Source organism: Elephas maximus, chromosome 6 (genome assembly GCF_024166365.1).
Source record: "Elephas maximus indicus isolate mEleMax1 chromosome 6, mEleMax1 primary haplotype, whole genome shotgun sequence".
NCBI classification, from domain to species: domain Eukaryota; kingdom Metazoa; phylum Chordata; class Mammalia; order Proboscidea; family Elephantidae; genus Elephas; species Elephas maximus.
In genome coordinates, this window is record NC_064824.1 from 109783152 (window position 1) to 109804077 (window position 20926).

The following is a 20926-nucleotide window of genomic DNA, read 5'->3' on the forward strand; positions in this document are numbered from 1 at the left end:
CAGGGTTGCTATGAGTCGGAATTGACTCGATGGCACTGGGTTTGGTTTGGTTTTGGCCCTAGGTAACTAATACAGTATTAAAACATACTTAGTATCTGAGGTTTGGGTGAACAAGCTTAGATATACCATAAACTTGCCAAAAATAATAAGTGAGAAGAGGACATTTTCCTCATTCTTAGGACTGATTTTTTAAATTGTTATTGAAGGGTAACTAAATACTCATGTGAGAACAATTAGAAGTAACATTAGCACACTGAGAGCAAGCCTAGGATTTTTATCCAGTCTGCTGCCGTACAACAACACAGGGAATGTCAATTATGCAGGAGAAGATACTTCCAAGAGAGCTTGACACAAGCCCAGGTTGTGAATTATTTGCTTTGAAATGCCTTCATATTCTCCTGCTTGAGAATTCTTGTAGAGAGCAGAAACAAACAACAAGCTCATGCTAAGCACGTGGTCTGGTGAACATTCATAAAATGTTTATCAGCCCACAAATAAAATTTTTAAATGTGCTGGACCATCCTCCCCTAGAAGGGAGGCAATAAGCCCCATAAATAAAGAGCTCTCTGTTTATGATATAAAACTTATGGGGCCCACCCACCTCCCAGTGTCTTGAGGTTCTACATACTAGAATTCCCAAAGCAAGCTTTCACTAACACGCTGTTTGAATCCAGGAACACATTCATTCCTGGCAGCAGTTCCTCCTGCACGTTTTCTAACCTCCTCTGCCCAGAGGTGGATTTACCTTGAACCAATAAATCTGAAGCCTTCTATTATACAACCCCTTCCAAGGCCCTGGGAAAACACCTGCTCAAGGCTTCACACGGATATGTGATTTTGTAATACTTGTATAAGTCAGTTTTTATTTTTGCATTTGTTTCCTAAAGAAATTTCACCCCTACTTACAAGTATCAAAGTGACTGACTTCACAAAACTTATACCAAGGCAGAGTATGTCCTAATCCCATCTGAGTACATCCTTATATAAGTATAGAACAGCCAGAGAGACAGAAGAAGGACACCTGTGATCCTGCAAGTGCAAGTCAAGGAATGCCAAGGGAGCCCAGCAGCTGGGAGACAAGCATGAAACAGATTCTCCCTCAAAGCTTTAGAAGGACTCAACATGACCAGCAAGCTGCTCTTGAGCACTCAGTTTCCAGAACTGTGAAACAATAAACTTCTGTTACTTAAAGCCACCCATTTTTTTTTTTTTTCTTTTAACAGCACCCCTATGAAATTAATACAGTGGTGTTACGCAGATTGCTCACTGGCATCTGGCTCATTGCCAACACCTTTCACCATGGGCAAAACACTGGAAACCTTAGCATTATAGTTTCTGGGCTTCCTCTTTACCTATGATCTTATCTCTACTGCACTGTTACTACCATCTGGCTGGAAGTTAACATCCTGAGGAACAGTTCCAGCTCCAGAATTTCAAAGTCAAAAATTCTTTTCTCTGATCACAACTTGCTATTCTCTCACTTCATGAATTCTCTTTCTATGATTTAATGGGCTCTTCAACCATTTTAGTTCCTTAATCCTTTGACATTTTACTTTTCCAGTATGGGCTTTGAAGTCAGCTAGAGATGGGTTTAAATCTTAACTGTGTCACTTACCAGTTACGTCACAAACTACATAACCTAAGTCCTAATTTCCTTAGCCTAAAATGGGTGAAGAATGTCCCTTTCATTTTCTTAGTATTATCTTTAATAAGAATGCATACAAAGAACCAAGCATTACATTGGGTTCATAGTATACAACTAATGTTAATATTTATATACACGTTGCTGTCGAATCGATTCTGACTCATAGCAACCCTATTGGACAGAGTAAAACTGCCCCATTGGGTTTCCAAGCAGCACCTGGTTCATTTGAACTGCTGACCTTTTGGTTAGCAGCTGCAGCTCTCAACTATTATGCTACCAGGGTTTCCAATATTTAAATAGAATATATATACATATATAACTAGATATATACATGATTGACATATAACAAAAAAGAACTTACTTGTGCCCTATGGCTGATTAGTAGTTGTTTTTATTAGTTATTTATGGTTGATTACTCAATACAACCTTCAGTTCCTACACTAGTTTGATACAGCTGCCCTACCAGTTTTCAACTCTTGATGTATCCAAACTTCAGGCTTAATAACGTCTCTAAAAAGCTATGTTTTCTATCTTTTTTGATTCTTTACATTTATTGGCCCCTTTTTAGTCTTTGTTTGTATCCCTTACCACAGCTTTGTTCCAAGCTTCAGCTTCTTAAGCTTCCTAACACATCCTTGCTCTCCTCCCTGTTTGCCAACAATCATGTTTGCTATACAAGAGAGAGAATAAAATCTATATATCTATAGGTTGGGAGTCTCTTAGTGCCCCTAAGTTCAATAGCTAAATTATAATGAGTTGTTAAAGTGTTATTACAACTGGACTAAAGACCTCTTGGAAAACAACTAACTCTCTTCACTGAAAAAAAAAAAAATCTTGCATATGTGTTTGGGGTAGGAAGCAAGTAACCTGAGAGATGGGTGCCAAGGTTTCAGATGAAAGGGAAAATTATACTACATAATTTTGGAGAAAGAAAAATTTTGGAGCCCCAGGTCAATCTGGAAAGAGACAGAGCTGAGTAAAAGAGCATGGAAAAAGAGGGTGAAATAGTAGAAGACTGTGCTCTCTCTTTTGTGATTCTTCAGACTTGTCCACCAGTTTGTCTTCAATCAAATCTACCAAACTCGCCAAGTCTTTATGTTAATTACTTTTGTTGTTAGTGAAAAGAAAGAAGGCAGTGAGTTATGGAAATCAATGAAGTATTGAAAGAGAGATGACATGAGGAAACTGGAACCTAGGAAGAGGGAAGAGCTAACGGTTATTGAGTTGCAACTGTTTGCTCAATCCTCATACATACCTATGGGAGATATTATCTTATCTTCTTTTTAGAGAAGAAACTGGCAGGTCAAATAAGTGATCTAAGTTCAAATAACTAGTAAGTACTGGAGCTCAAATTGAAACATAGAAAGCCAGATCTAAGAGCCCATGTTCTAGAAAATCAAATGCCAGTTTACCAACTTGCCTCAATAAACACTTTCTCCCTGGTGAATTAAACTAAAACAAAAATGAGTAAGCAATTTTGAATGACTTCCATCTGTGATTATTGGGCTTAATAAAATTTTACCTAGTGCTGAAGGGACAGAGAAACCCCTAACTGACAAATGGATTAAAATCTCATTAACAAATTTTGTCATCCCCAAAATTACCTACTTCTGTATTGGAACTCACCTTCCCCTAATTCCTCATGGACTTTTCTCCATCTATTATCCCCTCTTCTATTGTCTTCCATCTCTATGAATTCACTAGCTCACTCCCCTCTAAGAATGTTCAGATGCCCATTATCTTAGAAAACTTCCTCTTACCAACGTCCTCTCTGAGCTTTTAGCCTGTTTCCTATCTTCCCTTCACATGGAATAATTTTTTCAAAGAGATTTTTACTCCATGCTTTTACTCCTCAGTCAATTGTATTTTTCTCTCCACTAGTTCTATATTTGGAAAACCTGGTGGCGTAGTGGTTAAGTGCGACGGCTGCTAACCAAAGGGCCGGCAGTTCGAATTCGCCAGGCCCTCCTTGGAAACTCTATGGGGCAGTTCTACTCTGTCCTATGGGGTCACTATGAGTTGGAATCGACTCGATGGCACTGGGTTTGGTTTTGTTTTGAAGGACTAAAATCGAGGCTTAACTTCAGTTGAGCTCTAAAAGCATATTCCTGACTACCTAATGGCTATTTCTACTTATATTTTGAAATATTAATTATATTTCCTTATTCTACATCCAAAATTCTCATATGCTAAAAGCCCACTTAACATCAGCCCAGGCCCCCATCCAGAAAGCTTAGTGTCACTCTTGACTTCTCTCCTCATCTCAGTCTGCAACATACAATGCATAATCAGACTCTGCTGCTTCTATCTGAAAACCATCTCTTACATCAAACTTTCCATTTTATTTCCTCTGCCTAAGGCAGTGGCAGTGTGGATAGAGAATAAAACTCTCACAATAGCCTCCTCTCTGATCTATCTATAATCAATCCCTTTTTGTTTTAGTTCATATTCCAAAAAGCTCCCAGAATTTTCTTACTTGAAGCCAAATCTGACCTTGTCACCTCTGCTTAAAAACATTGATTTGCTCAAATGACCTCTTATACAGTCTCTCAGTTTGCCCCCATTGTAATACTTTTCTCCTTGCATTTTATTGCCTAGTTACTTACCTATAAATTTCCCGAGGGCAGAGCTGGATATGGCCCTAGTAAGCAGCCATGAGATCAGACACAGAGTAGACGCCTCGATAAATGTTTGATGAGTGAATGAACAGTTGAATGAATAGATGCTCTTTGCTACTTGCCTGAATTAATCTGTTATTTGACAGAGGTAAGTGAAAATTCTAAGTCCAAATTAGTGTATAAGCAGCCACTAGTAAGAATATTTAGATAGTCCCCTTAAGATCAAAATTAACATTTATGAGGAAACTGATAAACAGAAGTTCAAAAAGTCAAAATTCTTTACTGATGCACTCATCTTCAAAGCACTGAGTACTGACCTTATAGCAAAGATAAAACAGCAAAGAAATGTCAGAGGCAGAGTGAGAGGCAATGCATCACTGTGGTTGAGTGTAGCCTCTCCTTAGAGAGACAAAAGCCAGGCCGCCTGGTTCTGCCGTGTAATAGCTGTGCCTCAGTTTCCTTATACAAAAATTGGGGATAATAATAGTAAATACTTCATGGGGTTTTCATGAAATTAAATAAGCTAATTAATATTAGACACTTAATACGGTACCTGACATATAATAAGTAATAATCCACCCAGCCCAGTGCTGTCAAGTAATAATAATAAAAAAAAATTAATAGGTATCATTTATTATTACTTAAGGGTCCCTGGTGGCTCAGTGGTTAAGCATTAGGCTGCTAACTGAAAGGGTGGCAGTTCGAACCCACCAGCTGCTCCACAGGAGAAAGATGTAGCGGTTTGCTTCTGTAAAGATTACAACCCTGGAAACCTTATGGGGCATTTCTACTCTGTCCTATAGGGCCACTATGAGCCAGAATTGACTCAAAGGCAAAGGGTAATGGGTATTGTTACTCTTTGAGTCATCTCATACTCATATAAATATATGTAATTATTAGAAGTAAAAGAATGAGTTTAGACATTTCAATCTAGGAATATTCATTCAATAGCCTGGTGTTTCTCACACATGACAACCGTACCGGACTTTAACTAAAAAGAGACTGCATTGGGGTCCAAAGGAGTCCAGGTTAAGTACATCTCAACATCTCCAACATGGAGAAAATTTAAAAAACATTTTTTTTTTTTCTCTCAGGGAGGGGAAAAAATTGAGTATGGATATTACTAAACAATGTCTGTGATTATTGTTGGGGAAAGTAAAACAAATGGTCTGTGAATTAAACTTCCGATTTCTTCCCATCTGTGATTTACAGTACCACTTTCATCATAATGTAGATCATTTTGCAGCAAGAGACAGTATTTGGAATTTTTCCCATGGTGGTTGACCCAGCTATCAACTTGGCTTTTGCTCAAGTGTAAGGAGAAGCTGGTCCACAGCCATTAATTTACAGTACCTGAATGAAAACTACAGAGCACCAATAAGCCTCTCTTTAGAACACTCCAGTATGTCGAACTCTACAGGGAAAGGGGAACTTTTCATTTGGGCAGGTGAGCACGGAAAGGGGCTGGAACACAAGTTGCTCGTGATTAGGGTACGCTCAATTGCAGAAAGTGCACAAAAGAAAGCTGATGAGCAAGCCCACCCCCCGCTATCCCATCATCTTCCCCACTCCGCTTCATGGAGTAATCAAAGGATATTCTGAACCTCTCAAAATGCCATCAATCCTTATTGAGAATGAAAAAGAACATCTCTCTCTCCCTCAAGCCTTTTCAAGAGCAATGATCATAGCAGGCTGGCCTGAACAGGGACTTCTAGTAGACAAAGATGGATTTGTTAAAAAAAAAAAAAAAAAAAGAAAGTAAGTAAGTAAATAAATAAATAAATAAAATAACCTCCATAAAACCTGAATAGAAAGTTGATGATAATCTCCTCATTCTATTGTGGAAAGGGTAAAGAAACTTAACAATTGTGTTCCCTAGGTATGGTAGAGTAAAGAATAGGCTTCTTGATGAGATTTTTTCTTTCAATAATTTACAGCAGTGCTGAGAGTCTTTTGGTAATAATACCCAAAACTAACCACCTAAATGATTTAGAGAAAACATTCATTAAAATCCTAAATCTAAATTACATCTCCAGTTGCTCCTCCCTCCTCGTTTCCTTTTCTAGCTTTGATTTTTTTTCTTTAGAACTTTTTAACAAAGAAGGAAAAAGTCTCCTCTGAATGTTCAAAAAGGCATCTTATGTGAGCTGACAATTGCTCAAGTGTAAAATAATTTCATAATGATCACTGAAATGTTGTTTAATGCTAGACTCTCCCTAAATAAGCCGAGTGTCTATGGGACACGCTGTTTCAGTGTTGTAGGAGCGCGTTTGGCAGTGCCCAAGCGTAGTACTGATGGGAAGCTACGAACAACGAGAAGGACAAGGAGTTCTTTCAGTGGAATCATTTTTTCATAGCAAGGTCACTTGGTTTGCAGTCAGAGTTACCAAGCTCTTTTTTTTTAATCAAGTTACCAAGTCACTGAATAGATCTGAGATTTCACTTGCTGTATAATTTGGATTCTGGTGTGAAAACAAAATATCACAATTGTCAAAATGCTATGTAAACCTTAAAGCACTATTCAGCTATCCTTCACTTTTGCGAATTTTCCAAGAATTAAAGTGGCTCTCTGATTTTATAATTATTTTGCCTCTAGTAGACTTTTTTGGCACCTTGGCGGTTTAGTGATTAAGCATTGGGCTGCTAACCAAAAAGTCAGTAGTTCGAATTTACCAGCCACTCCTTGGAAACTATGAGGCAGTTCTACTCTGTCCTACAGGGTCGCTATGAGTCAAAATAAACCTGACGGCAACAGGTATTATAGCAGACTTTGAGTATGTGCAAAGGTGAGGGTGATTTTCAAAATGTTACTTTGTAGGCTAAAATAAAAAAAGGTTTCATAAAGATTGTCCCAGATATTTAAAAAACAAATTAACTAGAAATCTGTACCAACTACCATTTAATAAGCTTCATTTGAGTAATTATTTGGTCTATTTTTTTTTATACTTAACCGTAACACATTTTTTAATTATTGTTTATTAGAGATAATATATTTAATGTTTTGCCTTTTCTTTTACGGAATGAAGAGTGGGAGTTAAAAACATAAGCTGTTGGGTCTGACAGATCTGAGTTCAAGCCTTGCTTTGGTACCACATTAGCTGAGAACCTCAGCAAAAAAGATTTTGCGTCTCTACGTTCTGTTTTCTGTCCTTGTAAAATGGGAATAGTAATGTTTTCCACTTATCCTTGTGGAGATCAGGGTAATAAACACAGAAAGCTCAGAGCAGAGCCTAGCAGATAAATATGTGGTCAGTAGATTGTAGCTACATTTATGTTGGTATTTGAAAAATTTTGTAACCGTTGTGAAACTTGTAAGGATCCTTTTATCTTCAAGCATGTAATTACCAGTCCCAACACAGACACTGTTTTCCCCACTTTTTTGCTTCCATATTGGCTCTATCGGTTCCATTCTAACCTCCTAAACCATTAACTCTTGATTACAGGGAGGCTCACAGAAGCGTAAACAGAGAAGGCAAAACAGCAGCAGGGTCTCTGGCTTCTCATTGCACTCCCAGCAGGGGCCTTTTAAACCAACTGACACTAAATCTCATTAGATTTAAAGTCAAAATCAAGATTTCCATGGCTGTGACCAGAAAAAAAAAAAAGATGGAATAGCACATTAAATGTTAGACTTAGACAGATATCAGAATACAGCTTTCCATCCCTCCCTTAGAAGCAGAAAGACACTGAGTTTTGGCTTTATCTTTTCTAGGATCAGTTTACATTTATAAAATGAAAGGGTTTGCACTAGAAGGTCTTTAAGACACCTTCCAGCTCTGATACTTTCCCAATAAACACTTAAGCTTATAACACCTCATACTCCAAAAGGGCACCTCAGTGGTGCAAATTACTATACTTAGAAGTGATCTATATAGTTAGGGCCAAGGGCAAACACGTGGGTAATATTTTTTTCCAGCAAAAATCTAGTTGAAAGAATTATCTGAAGAATAACATATATGCTAAGGGAGAGAAAAGAAAAAGGCAAAGGAGAGGGAACAAGATTATGTGGTAGGCATGGTAAAGACTGTCTGGTGTATACGTGCAAATGGAGCATGGAACTTTATGTCAGGCACTAATTTACTTTATTTTCTGTATTTACTACCATCCTTTCCTCCTTCCCCAACTTTAAGGCTGGGAAGTTCTAATTATCTGGTTGCCACTTCAGCCCAAGGGGGAAAAAAAATCTGATTTCCTGTGCTCTAGGAATTATTCCACCTTTATTATATGTGCAAGCATACATTTGTAGGCATTAGTACATAGTTTTACATACACAGAGGACTGAGCTCTTTAAAGATTGGAGGGAGAAGGAATGAGAATAATATATGAGAATGTGTTGAAAGAAATATAGTCATTTATATGGCAACAAAAAGGCAAATTCCCTAAAATAGTACATACATATATATGTATATATACCTACATACATATATATAGAGAGAAGAAATTATAATAAACTGAGAGAAGAAATTATAATAAACTATAACAAGAAGGTAATACTCAAAGTTGAAATCAGTTGGAAGTAATTTTTAACACGTGGAGATACAATTTGAGAAAAAAAATATAAAAATTATGTCTTTTTTACTTAAGTTATCGAGGAAGAGTTTAATTTTGTTTGTTTTTAATTCCTAAAGGTTGGGTTAAATGAAGAATTCAGAGCTGGTACTAAAGAGGACGTATCATTATGTTTAACAAGATACTGCATCCTAAACTCCATGAACATCTTTCGGAAACCATGGAGAATTAAAGGACAATAACTATGGGAAAAGGGAGAAAAAAACATTACTTTGATAAAGGAATGCAAATCTAACAAAGAATAGTATAACCAAAATAATATGTCTAGATTTAAATAGATTCACTGGTAAAGAAAGTATTGCCCCAAAAAGGTCACTCGATATTTTGCTGTATACAAATTAATCATTTGACAGGATGAGGAATACTCTCAAATTAGTGGGAAATCAGAGGTCAGAACCATTTTTGAATCCCTGTAATTTCCAAGAACTTGGAAGAATAACCAAATACCAAATGCAGTTTGATATTATATTCTTATATTTAAAAAGAAGACATGTTTTAGTTTATAAAGAAAATGTTCTACAGCCTACTTTGGTGAGTAGCGTCTAGGGTCTTAAAAGCTTGTGAGCAGCCATCTAAGATACTCCACTGGTCCCACCCCATCTGGAGCAAGGGAGAATGAAGAAAGCCAAAGACACAAGGGGAAGATTAGTCCAGAGAAGTAATGAGCCAAAACTACCACAGCCTCCACCAGACCATAAGTGGGTGGTGTCCAGCTACCACCACTGACTGCCTTGGCAGGGATCACAATAGAGGGTTCAGAACAGAGCTAGAGAAAAATGTAGAATAAAATTCTAACTCACAAAAAAAAAAAAAAAAAAAACAGACTTACTGGTCTGACGGAGTCTGGAGAAACCCTGAGAGCATGGCCCCTGGACACCCTTATAGCTCAGTAATTATGCCACTCCTGAGGTTTACCTTTCAGCCAAAGATTAGACAGGCCCATAAAACAAAACGAGACTAAATGGGCACACCAGCCCAGAGATAAAGACGAGAAGGCAGCAGAGGACAGGAAATCTGGTAATGGGAAACCCAAGGTCAAGAAAGGGAGAGTGTTGACATGTAGTGGGGTTGGCAACCAATGTCACAAAACAATATGTATATTGTTTAATGAGAAACTAATTTGCTCTGTAAACCTTCATCTAAAGTACAATTAAAAAAAAAGATATATTTTATAATGCAAGTTCTTTGTATATAAGCAAGTTCTTTGTTAAAATAAACCAACAACCACATCAACATTCCCAAACTAAACAAAAAGCACTACCATATTGCAATAGATAAATGATCTTTATTTCAAAAGAGTGCCACACTGAGACAGTGCTTGCAGCTCTGGGTAATTTTGAGTGTATGAAGTAGAGCATAGCAGAGAATAAATTGCAGTGACTGGCCAACTGGAAGGACCAACGCATTTCCTGGGATAAATGTTCAAAAACCCTTCAGCTGTTAGTGACAATAGGATTATATATCTTATAAGGAAAAATCTAATAAAACATATATCATTCAAGTGAATTCCACTGGTGAAAGTAAAGGAAAGGTGTACTCTAAATAGTTGAGGACAAGAAAAATGAAACAAATTGGTGTTACCAAATGATCCGGCACTCCAAAAATTCATATTGTCTTTCATTTAGTACAGAGTAAACACTATATTTAGAAATTGAGCACCAAAAATAATAAAAATAAAAATGGATGTTTTAAGAAAATGGCTGACAATGAAATTGGTTAATAAGAGTCTTGTTAGCTGCTGTGAAGCATTTCCGACTCATGGCGATCCCATGTGTGCAGAGCAAAATTGTTCCATAGAGTTTTCAAAGCTGTGATTTTTTGGAAGCAGATCACCAGCTGTGTCTTCCAAGGCACCTCTGGGACAGTTTAAACACCAGCCTTTCAATTAGTAGTCGAGTGCTTAACCATCTGTGGCATCCAGGGATATAAGTCAGTGATAAGTAAGTAGTAGTGATTAGGTGACTTGAACATCAGTGATTGAGGACAGAGGTACCAGTTTGGGAGACACTGCAGTAATTCCTAGGAAGTGGGAAAGGCCGGAAATGGAGTCATGGCAGAAGAAACAGACATTAGGAATTTGAGAGCCGTTTGTAAGCATGTCTCGAAAGATTTGGTTTTGAATTGGGTGGTGAAATGAGAAGCAAGAGATTTCAAAACCATGTTTCAAGCCTTCATAACACTGATAAAAAAAAATAAGAAAGTGGGAGAAGACCCATCCCACCTCCTCCAACAACATAAAAGCACTCTCAAACTTGTGCAATACAGAAATATTATAAAACCTAGGATTTAAAAAAGTAAATTTAGAAGCACATCTCCTTGCCTATGTTCAAAGCTTTGTTTGTTTGTTTGTTGTTGTTACTATTGTTTTTGCCTTCCCCCCTGACTTCTCAGATCTGCCCCCACCAAAACCTACTTCTGCTTCAAGCTAGACCCTGGTCCTCCATCAAGATGCAAGTAAAATGACCTTCTGTAACCTCTTAGCCTGATCTGGTTTCCTTTGTCTTTTTCCTACAATACCTAGTACTCCTCTCTCAGAATATTACCTCCTCAATTGGCATAAACCATTAACGCATTGGGTTTCTAACAAAAAGCTTGGAGCTTCCAGTTTACCTACTGGTGCCTCAGGACAGAGGCCTGGGGATTTACTTCTGAAAAATTAGTCATTGAAAACCCTATGGAGCACAGTTCTACACTAATACACATGGGGTTGCCATGAGGTGGAGTCCACTTGATGGCATTGGGTTTTTAACTAGGATATAAACTCTTTGAGGGCATAACCTGAATCTTCTTACTCTGTACCCTCGTTTTCCAGCACAGTGCCTAATCCATGACAAATTCAACGTATTAATTGATTTACTCTTCCATTTCAATAAATTGAACAATTTAAAATATTACTACTTAGATGGAGAACACTTTGAGACAAAGACATAGTGATATGGGGTGTTTTAATAAGAAGAGCCCCTTTTTCTGGCTTAATAGATAAAAGTAAATAAATAAATAATAATCCCAAGCATGATATAAAGGATATCGTGGAGGAAACCCTGACATATTTTGGATGAAATGTAAAGCCAATATCCTGAGACTACAATCATTTATCATCAAGCAGCAGTTGTTGGAATTGATATTGATCCTTGGTAAATTGCAACCAGAGTAACCTTGTTATTTCATCACAAAACTCTCCCACCATATCATTTAGTTATGAAATGCCTCCTTAACTTGTGTCCTTAGGTTTTCCTCTTTTATATTCAATCACATAAGAAAAAAAAGAGGTATGCAGAGAGGTAAGTTAAAATGCTCTTGCTCATTTTCCATTTGGATATTCTTTAGAAGAAAATATAAATGCATAAAATATAACAATTATTTTGAAAAGTCGTTCTATGATGAGGTGGTTTTAAAAATAGAAGGAGCTTTAAGAGTATCTAGTTCAATCTTTTCATCACTAGAGTGAAGAAACTGTTTTAATTGAAGAATCTAAGTGATTCGACCAAGGCTAGAGTATCACAAGGGTCCACTGGTGGAGCAAATGGTTAAACACTAGACTACTAACTGATAGGTGGCGGTTCAAATCCACCCAGAAGTGCCTTGGAAGATAGGTATGACAGTCTGCTTCTGAAAGGTCACGGCCTTGAAAACCCTATGGAACAGCTCAACTCTGTACATGTGGGGTCACCTTGAGTTGGAACTGACTCACAGCAACTAACAGTGAAAGTATCACAGGGAGGCCCTAGGAGGCACAAATGGTCAGCATGCTTGGCTGCTAACCAAAAGGTTGGAAGTTCAAGTCCATCCCCAGGTACCTTAGAAGACAGGCCTGTCAATCTACTTCTGAAAAATCAGCCATTGAAAACCATATGGAGAGCAGTTCTACTCTGGCACACATGGAGTCCCCATGAGTCAGGCCACTGGTAAAGTATCATAGAGTTGATTCTAGAATGTGAGGGTCCTGATTTCCAATTTAGTGTTTTTTACCCATTTTGCCATTAAGTGAATGAAAAGTGTTAGTTCTATAAGCAGCAAAAAATTTAACAGCAACCTTAACAGAGGAAGACTTTCCTCTCTGTCCCTTTCTTATCTTAGAAACATGGCCACCGTGGGGGGGGGGGCTACTGAAGTCTGGACTCAACTGTAGCTCTGCCACTTATCATCTGCAAGTTTTGAATTTACCCACTGCTTTCAAGTCATGATTTATCAAAATACATATAGAATTTTAAATAAGCAAAAGCATGATAGAAAATATAACTCCTATAACTTATCTGCTATTAGAACACTTCTGCAGAAATAATTTGCTTGCCAATTAATAGGTGCATCAATAGGTCTTTCATTAATAATGTGCAGAATACCTTATAAGAGATTGTGATTATGATGTATAATGTTGATGATGAAAAAAAGTAAAAATGAAATGTGGATTTTTTTTTTTTCAGTTAATTGTCCAACAGCCATATAAATATCAGTGTGTTTGTTTCATGAATGAGAAAACTAAGTCATGGAAACATCAAAACATTACTTAAAATTTCTCAGCTAGTGAGAAGTAGAGTCTATATTTTAAAAACTGAATTTTTTTTTTTTTTATTTCTAAGTCCACCGTATATGTTCAAGAAACATTTGATTAAAATTCACTTTATGATTTGACCTTATAACATAATTTGGCCACAGAACTTAAAATTGAAGTAATATATTTTCTGACCATAAAATAATATAACTTATCCTTATAGGAAAGAAGGGGGGACAGTACTTGGCTGTCTTAGAAATTACCATAAATGTTACATAAAACCATTTTTTAAAAATGAAGACATTGTAGAGCTGTTGATAAGATGATTAATTCTTGAAAATAAAACAATATTTAAGCACCATTCTTTTACCAAGGGCTTAAAAAAGTAAAAGGAAATTTACAGATACCACTGTGTAAATAATAATGTAGAATAAGAAATGATGACTAAAGGCTAACTAAGGTTCTCCTGTGATTTCTACTTTGTCTCATTAATTTCATTTAATTAACTCAAACTTTTATTAAGAATTCCTTGTATTGAGGATAAATTACAATAAGCAGAGAGTTGGAATTTGAGAATTCTTAACGAAAGAAGATTCAAGCTTTTGGCATTTCAAGTTAAGGAAGTAAATCAATTTTCTTGAAACGTCATTGTTTTAATAAAAAGTAATGAATCTGTCACTTAAAATTACAAATACTTGAGGTATAATTTGGCCATTTTGCAAAGTTTTCAAAGGAAAAAAAAATGTGCCTCCATTACAGACCTAAAGATTTTCTGCCTTCACGTAAACGAAAGGGTGATATTTAACGTCTATCAGTTGATTTAATTTTTAATCCTTTTAGTTATCTCTTCCTCACTGGGCATATAATATCATTTCATTTGTGCTGCAATGATATACTTCTCAAAGAAAAGAAATATTACTTAAGTCTTCATCCTTGTTTTTCTCTATAGATTTCTAGAAGATAATCTTAATGACTTCAGGCTATTTTTGCCCAAATTAACTTTCATAACCTAAATGGGTGCAGGTTCTCAAAAGGAATGAAGCAGGATGCAAGGCACATTTTATAGATTTATCTGTGGAATTTGCCAAACCTTTATCACAGACACTGAAGCTGTTGTCAAGAAAAACAATCATATTATGGAAGTAACGTATTCTAATAACCATAAAGCACCAACATAGTTTAGTAGACATGGACTGCTTATATTAGAATCCTGGTCTTCCACTAGCTAGCTGTATGACCCAAGTTAAGTCACTCAACTTCTCTGTGCCTGAGTTTCCTCGTCTCTAAGACGGGATAATAATAGTAGAAACTCATAGAGCGGTTGTAAAGGTTAAATGAGTTAATATACATGTATTGACACAGAGTAAGGACTGAGTATTACTTTGCTATTGTTGTCAATCCAAAATAAGGCAAATAACTTCATTTTATAAAATGACCAGCAAGTTGAAAGTTTTCTGTTGCCTACGGTCAAGAGAAATGGGATGTTGTTTAGATATGAAAATGTTCTTAGATATAGGGAAGAGACTAAGACAAACAAATCAGTTTCTAGAAAATTTTAAGCATTGTATTGAATCTTATCAACAGAAGAAATTGATTATAGACATAAATTTACTGCTTGTCCACATTCCATGACAAACAGTGAACCCTTGATCAAAGCATTTACCACACTGTCCTCTGATTCTATATCCGTCTGACTCTTTCATTAGCTTGAGAAGTTCTTGAAGGCAAGAGTTATGTCAAAAGTCTTTGAGTTTCAGGTTTCTAACAATGCCTCACTGGAAGAGGTACTCAACACATGTTGAATGAATGATGAGTGGATTTTAAAAAATAAATAAGTACATGGATTTGACAGCTTTCATAGAAATATATAATGGTATTCACATAGAGTGGGTGTAATATTTAAAATGAAATGTAAATACTTTTCTGAAGTGTCTTTGAAACTTAAACCTGCAATTTAGGAATGATTCAGCAGTCTGACTGATTGTTTAGTTCAAAGAATCACACAGTTTTCAGTGTTAGTACTTTATCTTGACAGAAAATATTTAATGTTTCTTAAGTGAAAGAGAGTTGTACTAGTATTACTTCTTGACAAATAAGTCATATCATCTTGTTAAAAAGAGAAGCAGAAAGCAGTAAGAAATTTTCATTTATTTATATACACATAAAACTTTAATAGTTTGTTGGTTTTAGGCTTTTAAAAATTAAGATTTGTTTAACTTACTTCAGATGAGGAAAACATTTCTCCTTTTGAAATCTTGAAGATAGTTCAGAGTACATACAGTATTGCCCATACTTACCTTCCATAATTAACTACATATGGCAAGCTTGGCACATCTTTGGTAGGTATGGTACACTTTTAATTTAGGAATCACATTGCTTTGAGTTACATAATTATTTTGTAATTTTAGTGCTTCCATTTTATTTATATGATTTCACTTTTCAGAAATAATATGGTACTTATATGTAACTATTTCTTACCCTATTTGAGTCAATTCTTGCTCTGGAAGTGTAGATGGGAGGTGGGATGTTGAAAGCCTGAGGGACCAGGTACTCCTCAGCGTCCATCATATCTTCTAGATCCTCTTCGTCTAACAGATTCTGAAAGAACTTGCTGTCATTTGGACTGGGAAGCTTCATACGATCATCACCCTAAAGGCCGCCCAACAAACAAACAAATGAAAGTGAATGCAATGTTATGAATATTCCTTTCATCTTAAATATGTGGCCCTTGGAGCATATCTATAAATATAAAAATAAATATTTGAAAAATTAATGTACTCTTTAAAAAATAATTCTTTAGCACAACACCCAGTCATAAAGAAGACTAATCTCATAGGTTAGATGTCACAAGATAAGATAAATAAACTAAATAAAAGAAAAATGTGATAAGTGCCAATGGAGACAAAGAAATCAGAATGCTGTGGATGTTTTGAAAGAAGAAAAATACTTTTGGGATCTGAGGTAGGCTTCATCCCCAAGATGGCATTTTAGTTGTAACTTGAGGGCAATCAATTTATCAATCTCTAATTTATTGTATTTACATTTTATTCATTTGGTTTGGTAGTATAGAGTTGCCAGGTCACACAGACTTCATAATTTGTTCTATTGCATAATGGCTACATTGTCAAAGTGGTGACTTTCAAAAGCACAGCAGAAGTGGCAAAAGAATAATGGGGGAAGAAGAGACACCAGAACTCTTGTTCTGCTCTTTTTCACCATACTTATTTCTTAAATTTACATTTTTTTTCCAAAGTTACATAATTTTTTGGTTAACTATTTCAGTGTATGGAATTTGGGAAAAAACACCTGGAAACCATTAAGATTATCTTCTAAGACCTGGCTTTTATTTTCACGTTCGCCTATTGATAAAAAAAAAAAAAAAAAAAGTTACCTGGTTTTATTGAGGAAACACAATTCAATGTAATCTAAGGTCCATTTGTTTATGGTGTATGTGAAAAAATCATATAGAAAAATATTATAATTGTTAAGGTATCCAATCCTGTTTTTCTAATGTTTAATGTAAAAGGTTCTTTTGGTCTGTTATTTGACTCATATATACATCATTTCATTTACATCTGAGTTATTGCTTAGATATTGTATAGCTCCCCCCAAAAACCAAAACATAATTAAAAATATATTTCTAGGAAATTAAATATTAATGTATCGAAACTGTTAATTTACTGTCTTCAGGTATGGGCAAAAACAAAACAAAAATCCCTCTTTGATTCTGGAAAGGGAAGATGATAATAATGAACACAACTTACAGGTATTGTTAGTAAAGAGCAGAGTATTAGAAGGCTTGTGTGATGATAAAGGCCCTTTTATATATGTGGTAATCACTGTTATATGGTCGTTCAATAAGTAGGGTCACTTGAAAACCAAGGGAAGATGCTTAGACTGACATCAAGTAAAACATTTACATACTAGTCTGCTCAATTAATCACATTTAAGTTAGCGGTGATTTTCACAGTGCCAAAGTCTAGATGGTTCTCATATTTTATAGTGAGTTTGTCATTGGATTATTTTAAAAAATGTAAGTCAAATCCACTAACCTGAATAACTAGGTATCTTTGAGGGTCTCGAGCCATCCTGGAAAATTCAGCAGCCAGTTCCTTGAATTTGGGTCTACTGTCAGCATCAATCATCCAACCTAGAAATTCACACAGAAGAGTCACTATATCCATAATTACAAAAAAGAATTGAGATTTAAACTTTATGAAAACATAGGCTAAATGGTAAAAAAAAAAAAAAAAGATTGATTATTTTAACAATGATGACCTGAAAAACAAAGTGAACAAAACAATCAGCCAATAGGTGAGATTCTATCTCAATCTGTTTTCAATATATACACAAATACAATCAACTATAAAATAACAGAAACTTTTATTGATTTGATCTAAAATTTATTTTTCTTAATAAATAGAATCCAGGCTAAGTATGGGACATCAGTGAATCTCAGATCTTCTTTTTTTCTTTGGTGTGGGGAGAATTCTTAAAAAAAAAAAAAAAAACTTTTCTTGAATGGTTATAGAAAATATGATTGGAATATAATTTATCATTTTATATGGGGAGTGATATGGGGGAAAATATTTGTTTACAATGCTATTGGGCAAATAGAAAGCAACTTTCTCACGATATTTTTTCCTGGTGGAAAAAAAGCTAAGGCAAAGGGATTGGTAATGTTTGTTCTGCAACAACCATTAGCTTATCTCAGTACTAGCTTTCCCAGCACAAAAATACTACCAGCAATTTTCAAGGAATGTGTTATTACTTAGCAAGGAGTCTAGATAAAGTGAGTCTTGTCTGCCCAGGCTCCCTTTAGCTGATCTGATGGCAAGAACAAAAGCACCAAGCTTTTCTTGGTTTTCTTGCCAATGACTCGGTTCACCAAAAAGCAGGGTAAAACCCTATTAGACAAAATATTTTGCTAGTTTCTTATCATTTCATCAGAATTTATAAATGAAGCTTTAGCTCCTATTCTAGTAACAGATTACATTATATGATACATGAATTTTTTTTAACCTTCTTCCATAGATGTCTACCAAATGTTTGATCTAATAAGCTTGTCTCTCTGTTTTCTGGGAGGTCAATTTCCATTCACAATCTGGGAAGTGCTCAGGTGTCATTTTTGAATCATAATGTCATCCTTTTTCCTCTCCCAACAAAGCTCAAAGGTTCTATCCTCTGCTCTGCTCTAGATTGTGTACCCATCTTTTTTTTTTTTTTTTTTTTTAATTGCTCCTCAAGATGCTGATAAGAAAATGGGTGTTTCTGGAACTACTGGAACCAAAAAAAGTTAACCTCCCAGGGAGTTATCAGTTTCTCTCTAACTAAATGTTGAGTGAATAGAACTATGCTCAGGGAAAAGGGCATGCTGACCTGAACTAGAAAACACATTTTTTATTTCTTCCCTCACTGTCAGAATGTATCACACATGTCATGAATACAAATCTGAATAGACCTGGGTCCAAAGTCTCTTATTAATAAGATGCTTATTCACCTTCACCAGTTTGTTTCTTTGCTAACTCTGTTTAGATCAAAAGGAGAAAAACCCAGATCATACAAGAGAGATTGCTGCATGTTAATCTCACTTAAGTCAGACACTCCACAGACTTCCCTAATTCTGTGTAAATTAACGCCTAGGCTTTGAAAGCACATTTATAATACATAAGTGTCTGGAGAATAGAAAGGGGAAAGAAAATAAGAGAGTTAGGTGTAAACAAATGATCAAATTAAAAACAAAAAAGTAAACATTCATAATCTTTTAGTTCTCTTAGTTTCATTTCTTTCATACCCTGCCCAATCCCACTGCTTTCCTCCTGACTAAAACTGGTAAACAGATTTCCATTTAATCCATTTCTTAAATTATCAATTTCAAATTTCCTTTCATTATGTTTAGATCATTTTTTTAGTCTGATATTATCCTATAAAAGATTACTAATACTACTGTGACATCTCTTTATGACAGAAAATTTGACTGTCTTAGAAATTATAAGAATCGAAATGAATGAGAAGGGTAAGAGTCATATAAATTTGACATCATAACCCAGAAACATGATATTATTTCATATTAATAATAACCACAGCAAACAGGTGTTTACATGCTCTTTGCATAATTATTTATGTACTGTTATCAGTATTTTTTAAATCAGAGAAACATTATGCAGGTAGATTAGTCTGTGCTATTATCTCACTAAGAATAACGGTGGTGATGATAAAATTATGTTGCCATCTTACATTTAACCATGACCATGTAGACGTCAATGGTGCAGATGGGAGGCTGAGGCAAACGTTCTCCTTTCTCTAATAAATCAGGGATTTCGCGAGTTGGAATTCCATCATAGGGTTTTCCTCCAAAGGTCATCAGTTCCCATATAGTGACTCCTAAATTGGAGATCAAATTCTTATGTAAGCGTATTAACAATATACTTTGAACAAACCAGCAATATGCCAATGGCAAAATTATGCTCTTTAAAAGTCAATCAGGTTTCTGTATATATTATGAAAAGCCCAATTCTAAAGTCTTTGTGGGAAATGCAATTTTCTTATTATTGTCTTGGAAATTTTAATGGGTAGCAGCAGTCAAGAAATTAAAATGATATATTGCATTGGCAAGTCTTCTGCAAATGAACTCTTTAAAGTGTTAAAAAGCAAAGATGTCACTTTGAGGACTGAGGTACACCTGACCCAATCCATGGTATTTTCAACCACTTCATATGCATGCAAAAGCTGGACAATGAATTAGGGAGACCGAAGAAGAATTGATGCCTTTGAATTACAGTGTTGGTGAAGAATATTGAATATACTACGGACTGCCAGAAGAAGGAACAAATCTGTTTTAGAAGAAGGACAGCCAGAATGCTCCTTAGAAGGAAGGATGGTGAGACTTCATCTCATGTACTTGGGACATGTTATTAGATCAGTCCCTAGAAAAGGACATCATTCTTGGTAAAGTAGAGGATCAGTGAAAAAGGAAGATCCTCAATGAGATGGACTTACACAGTGGCTATAACAATGGTTTTTTTATAACAATGGGCTTAAACGTAGCAATGATTGTGAGGATGGCCAGGATAGGCCAGTGTTATTGTTATGTTGTATGGGGTCGCTTTTAGCCAGAACTGATTAGAAGGCACCTACCAACAACAACAGAGACAATTTAGAGTGGAGAAGAAAATACAGAAGCTCTTCCCTAATGCAAGTTACTTTTCACAATTTAAAGTATACATGTGTATTCAGTACCAAATAAAGATGACTGCAAGTAAGATCTGATACTGACAAATTTTGAGATTAGCTAAATCATATTTACTATTAAAAGCTATAAAGGCTAAGTGGAGGTTCTAAGATGATTGCCTTATGTTATGGTAAGGCATTGTGGCTCTTTTAAACTAACAGAAAGAGAAAACAAAATAAAACAAAACGATAAAACCAACCAAACCAGCTAGAATTTCATTCAGACTCATGGGGACCTTAGGTGTGTCAGAGTAGAACTGTACTCCATAGGATTTTCAATGACTGATATTTTGGAAGTAGATTGCCAGGCCTCTCAAGTGGAATAAAACAGATTCATTTCCTTAGCACCTACGCGAGTAAGGAATGATCCATATG

The 20926-nt window shown here is 35.7% G+C and overlaps 1 protein-coding gene across 3 annotated transcripts in view; it reads right to left on the reverse strand.

Moving 5' to 3' along the window:
- The window catches only part of ERBB4 (erb-b2 receptor tyrosine kinase 4), a 1265080-nt gene that overhangs the window by 29990 nt on the left and 1214164 nt on the right, over window positions 1–20926 (reverse strand). For all 3 annotated transcript variants that reach the window (XM_049888936.1, XM_049888934.1, XM_049888940.1), the window contains 3 exons: window positions 19559–19705; window positions 17374–17471; window positions 15800–15970 (listed from right to left, as the gene is read on the reverse strand). In XM_049888936.1, the coding sequence (XP_049744893.1) occupies window positions 15800–15970; window positions 17374–17471; window positions 19559–19705 (416 nt within the window). The remainder of the gene's footprint in view (window positions 1–15799; window positions 15971–17373; window positions 17472–19558; window positions 19706–20926) is intronic.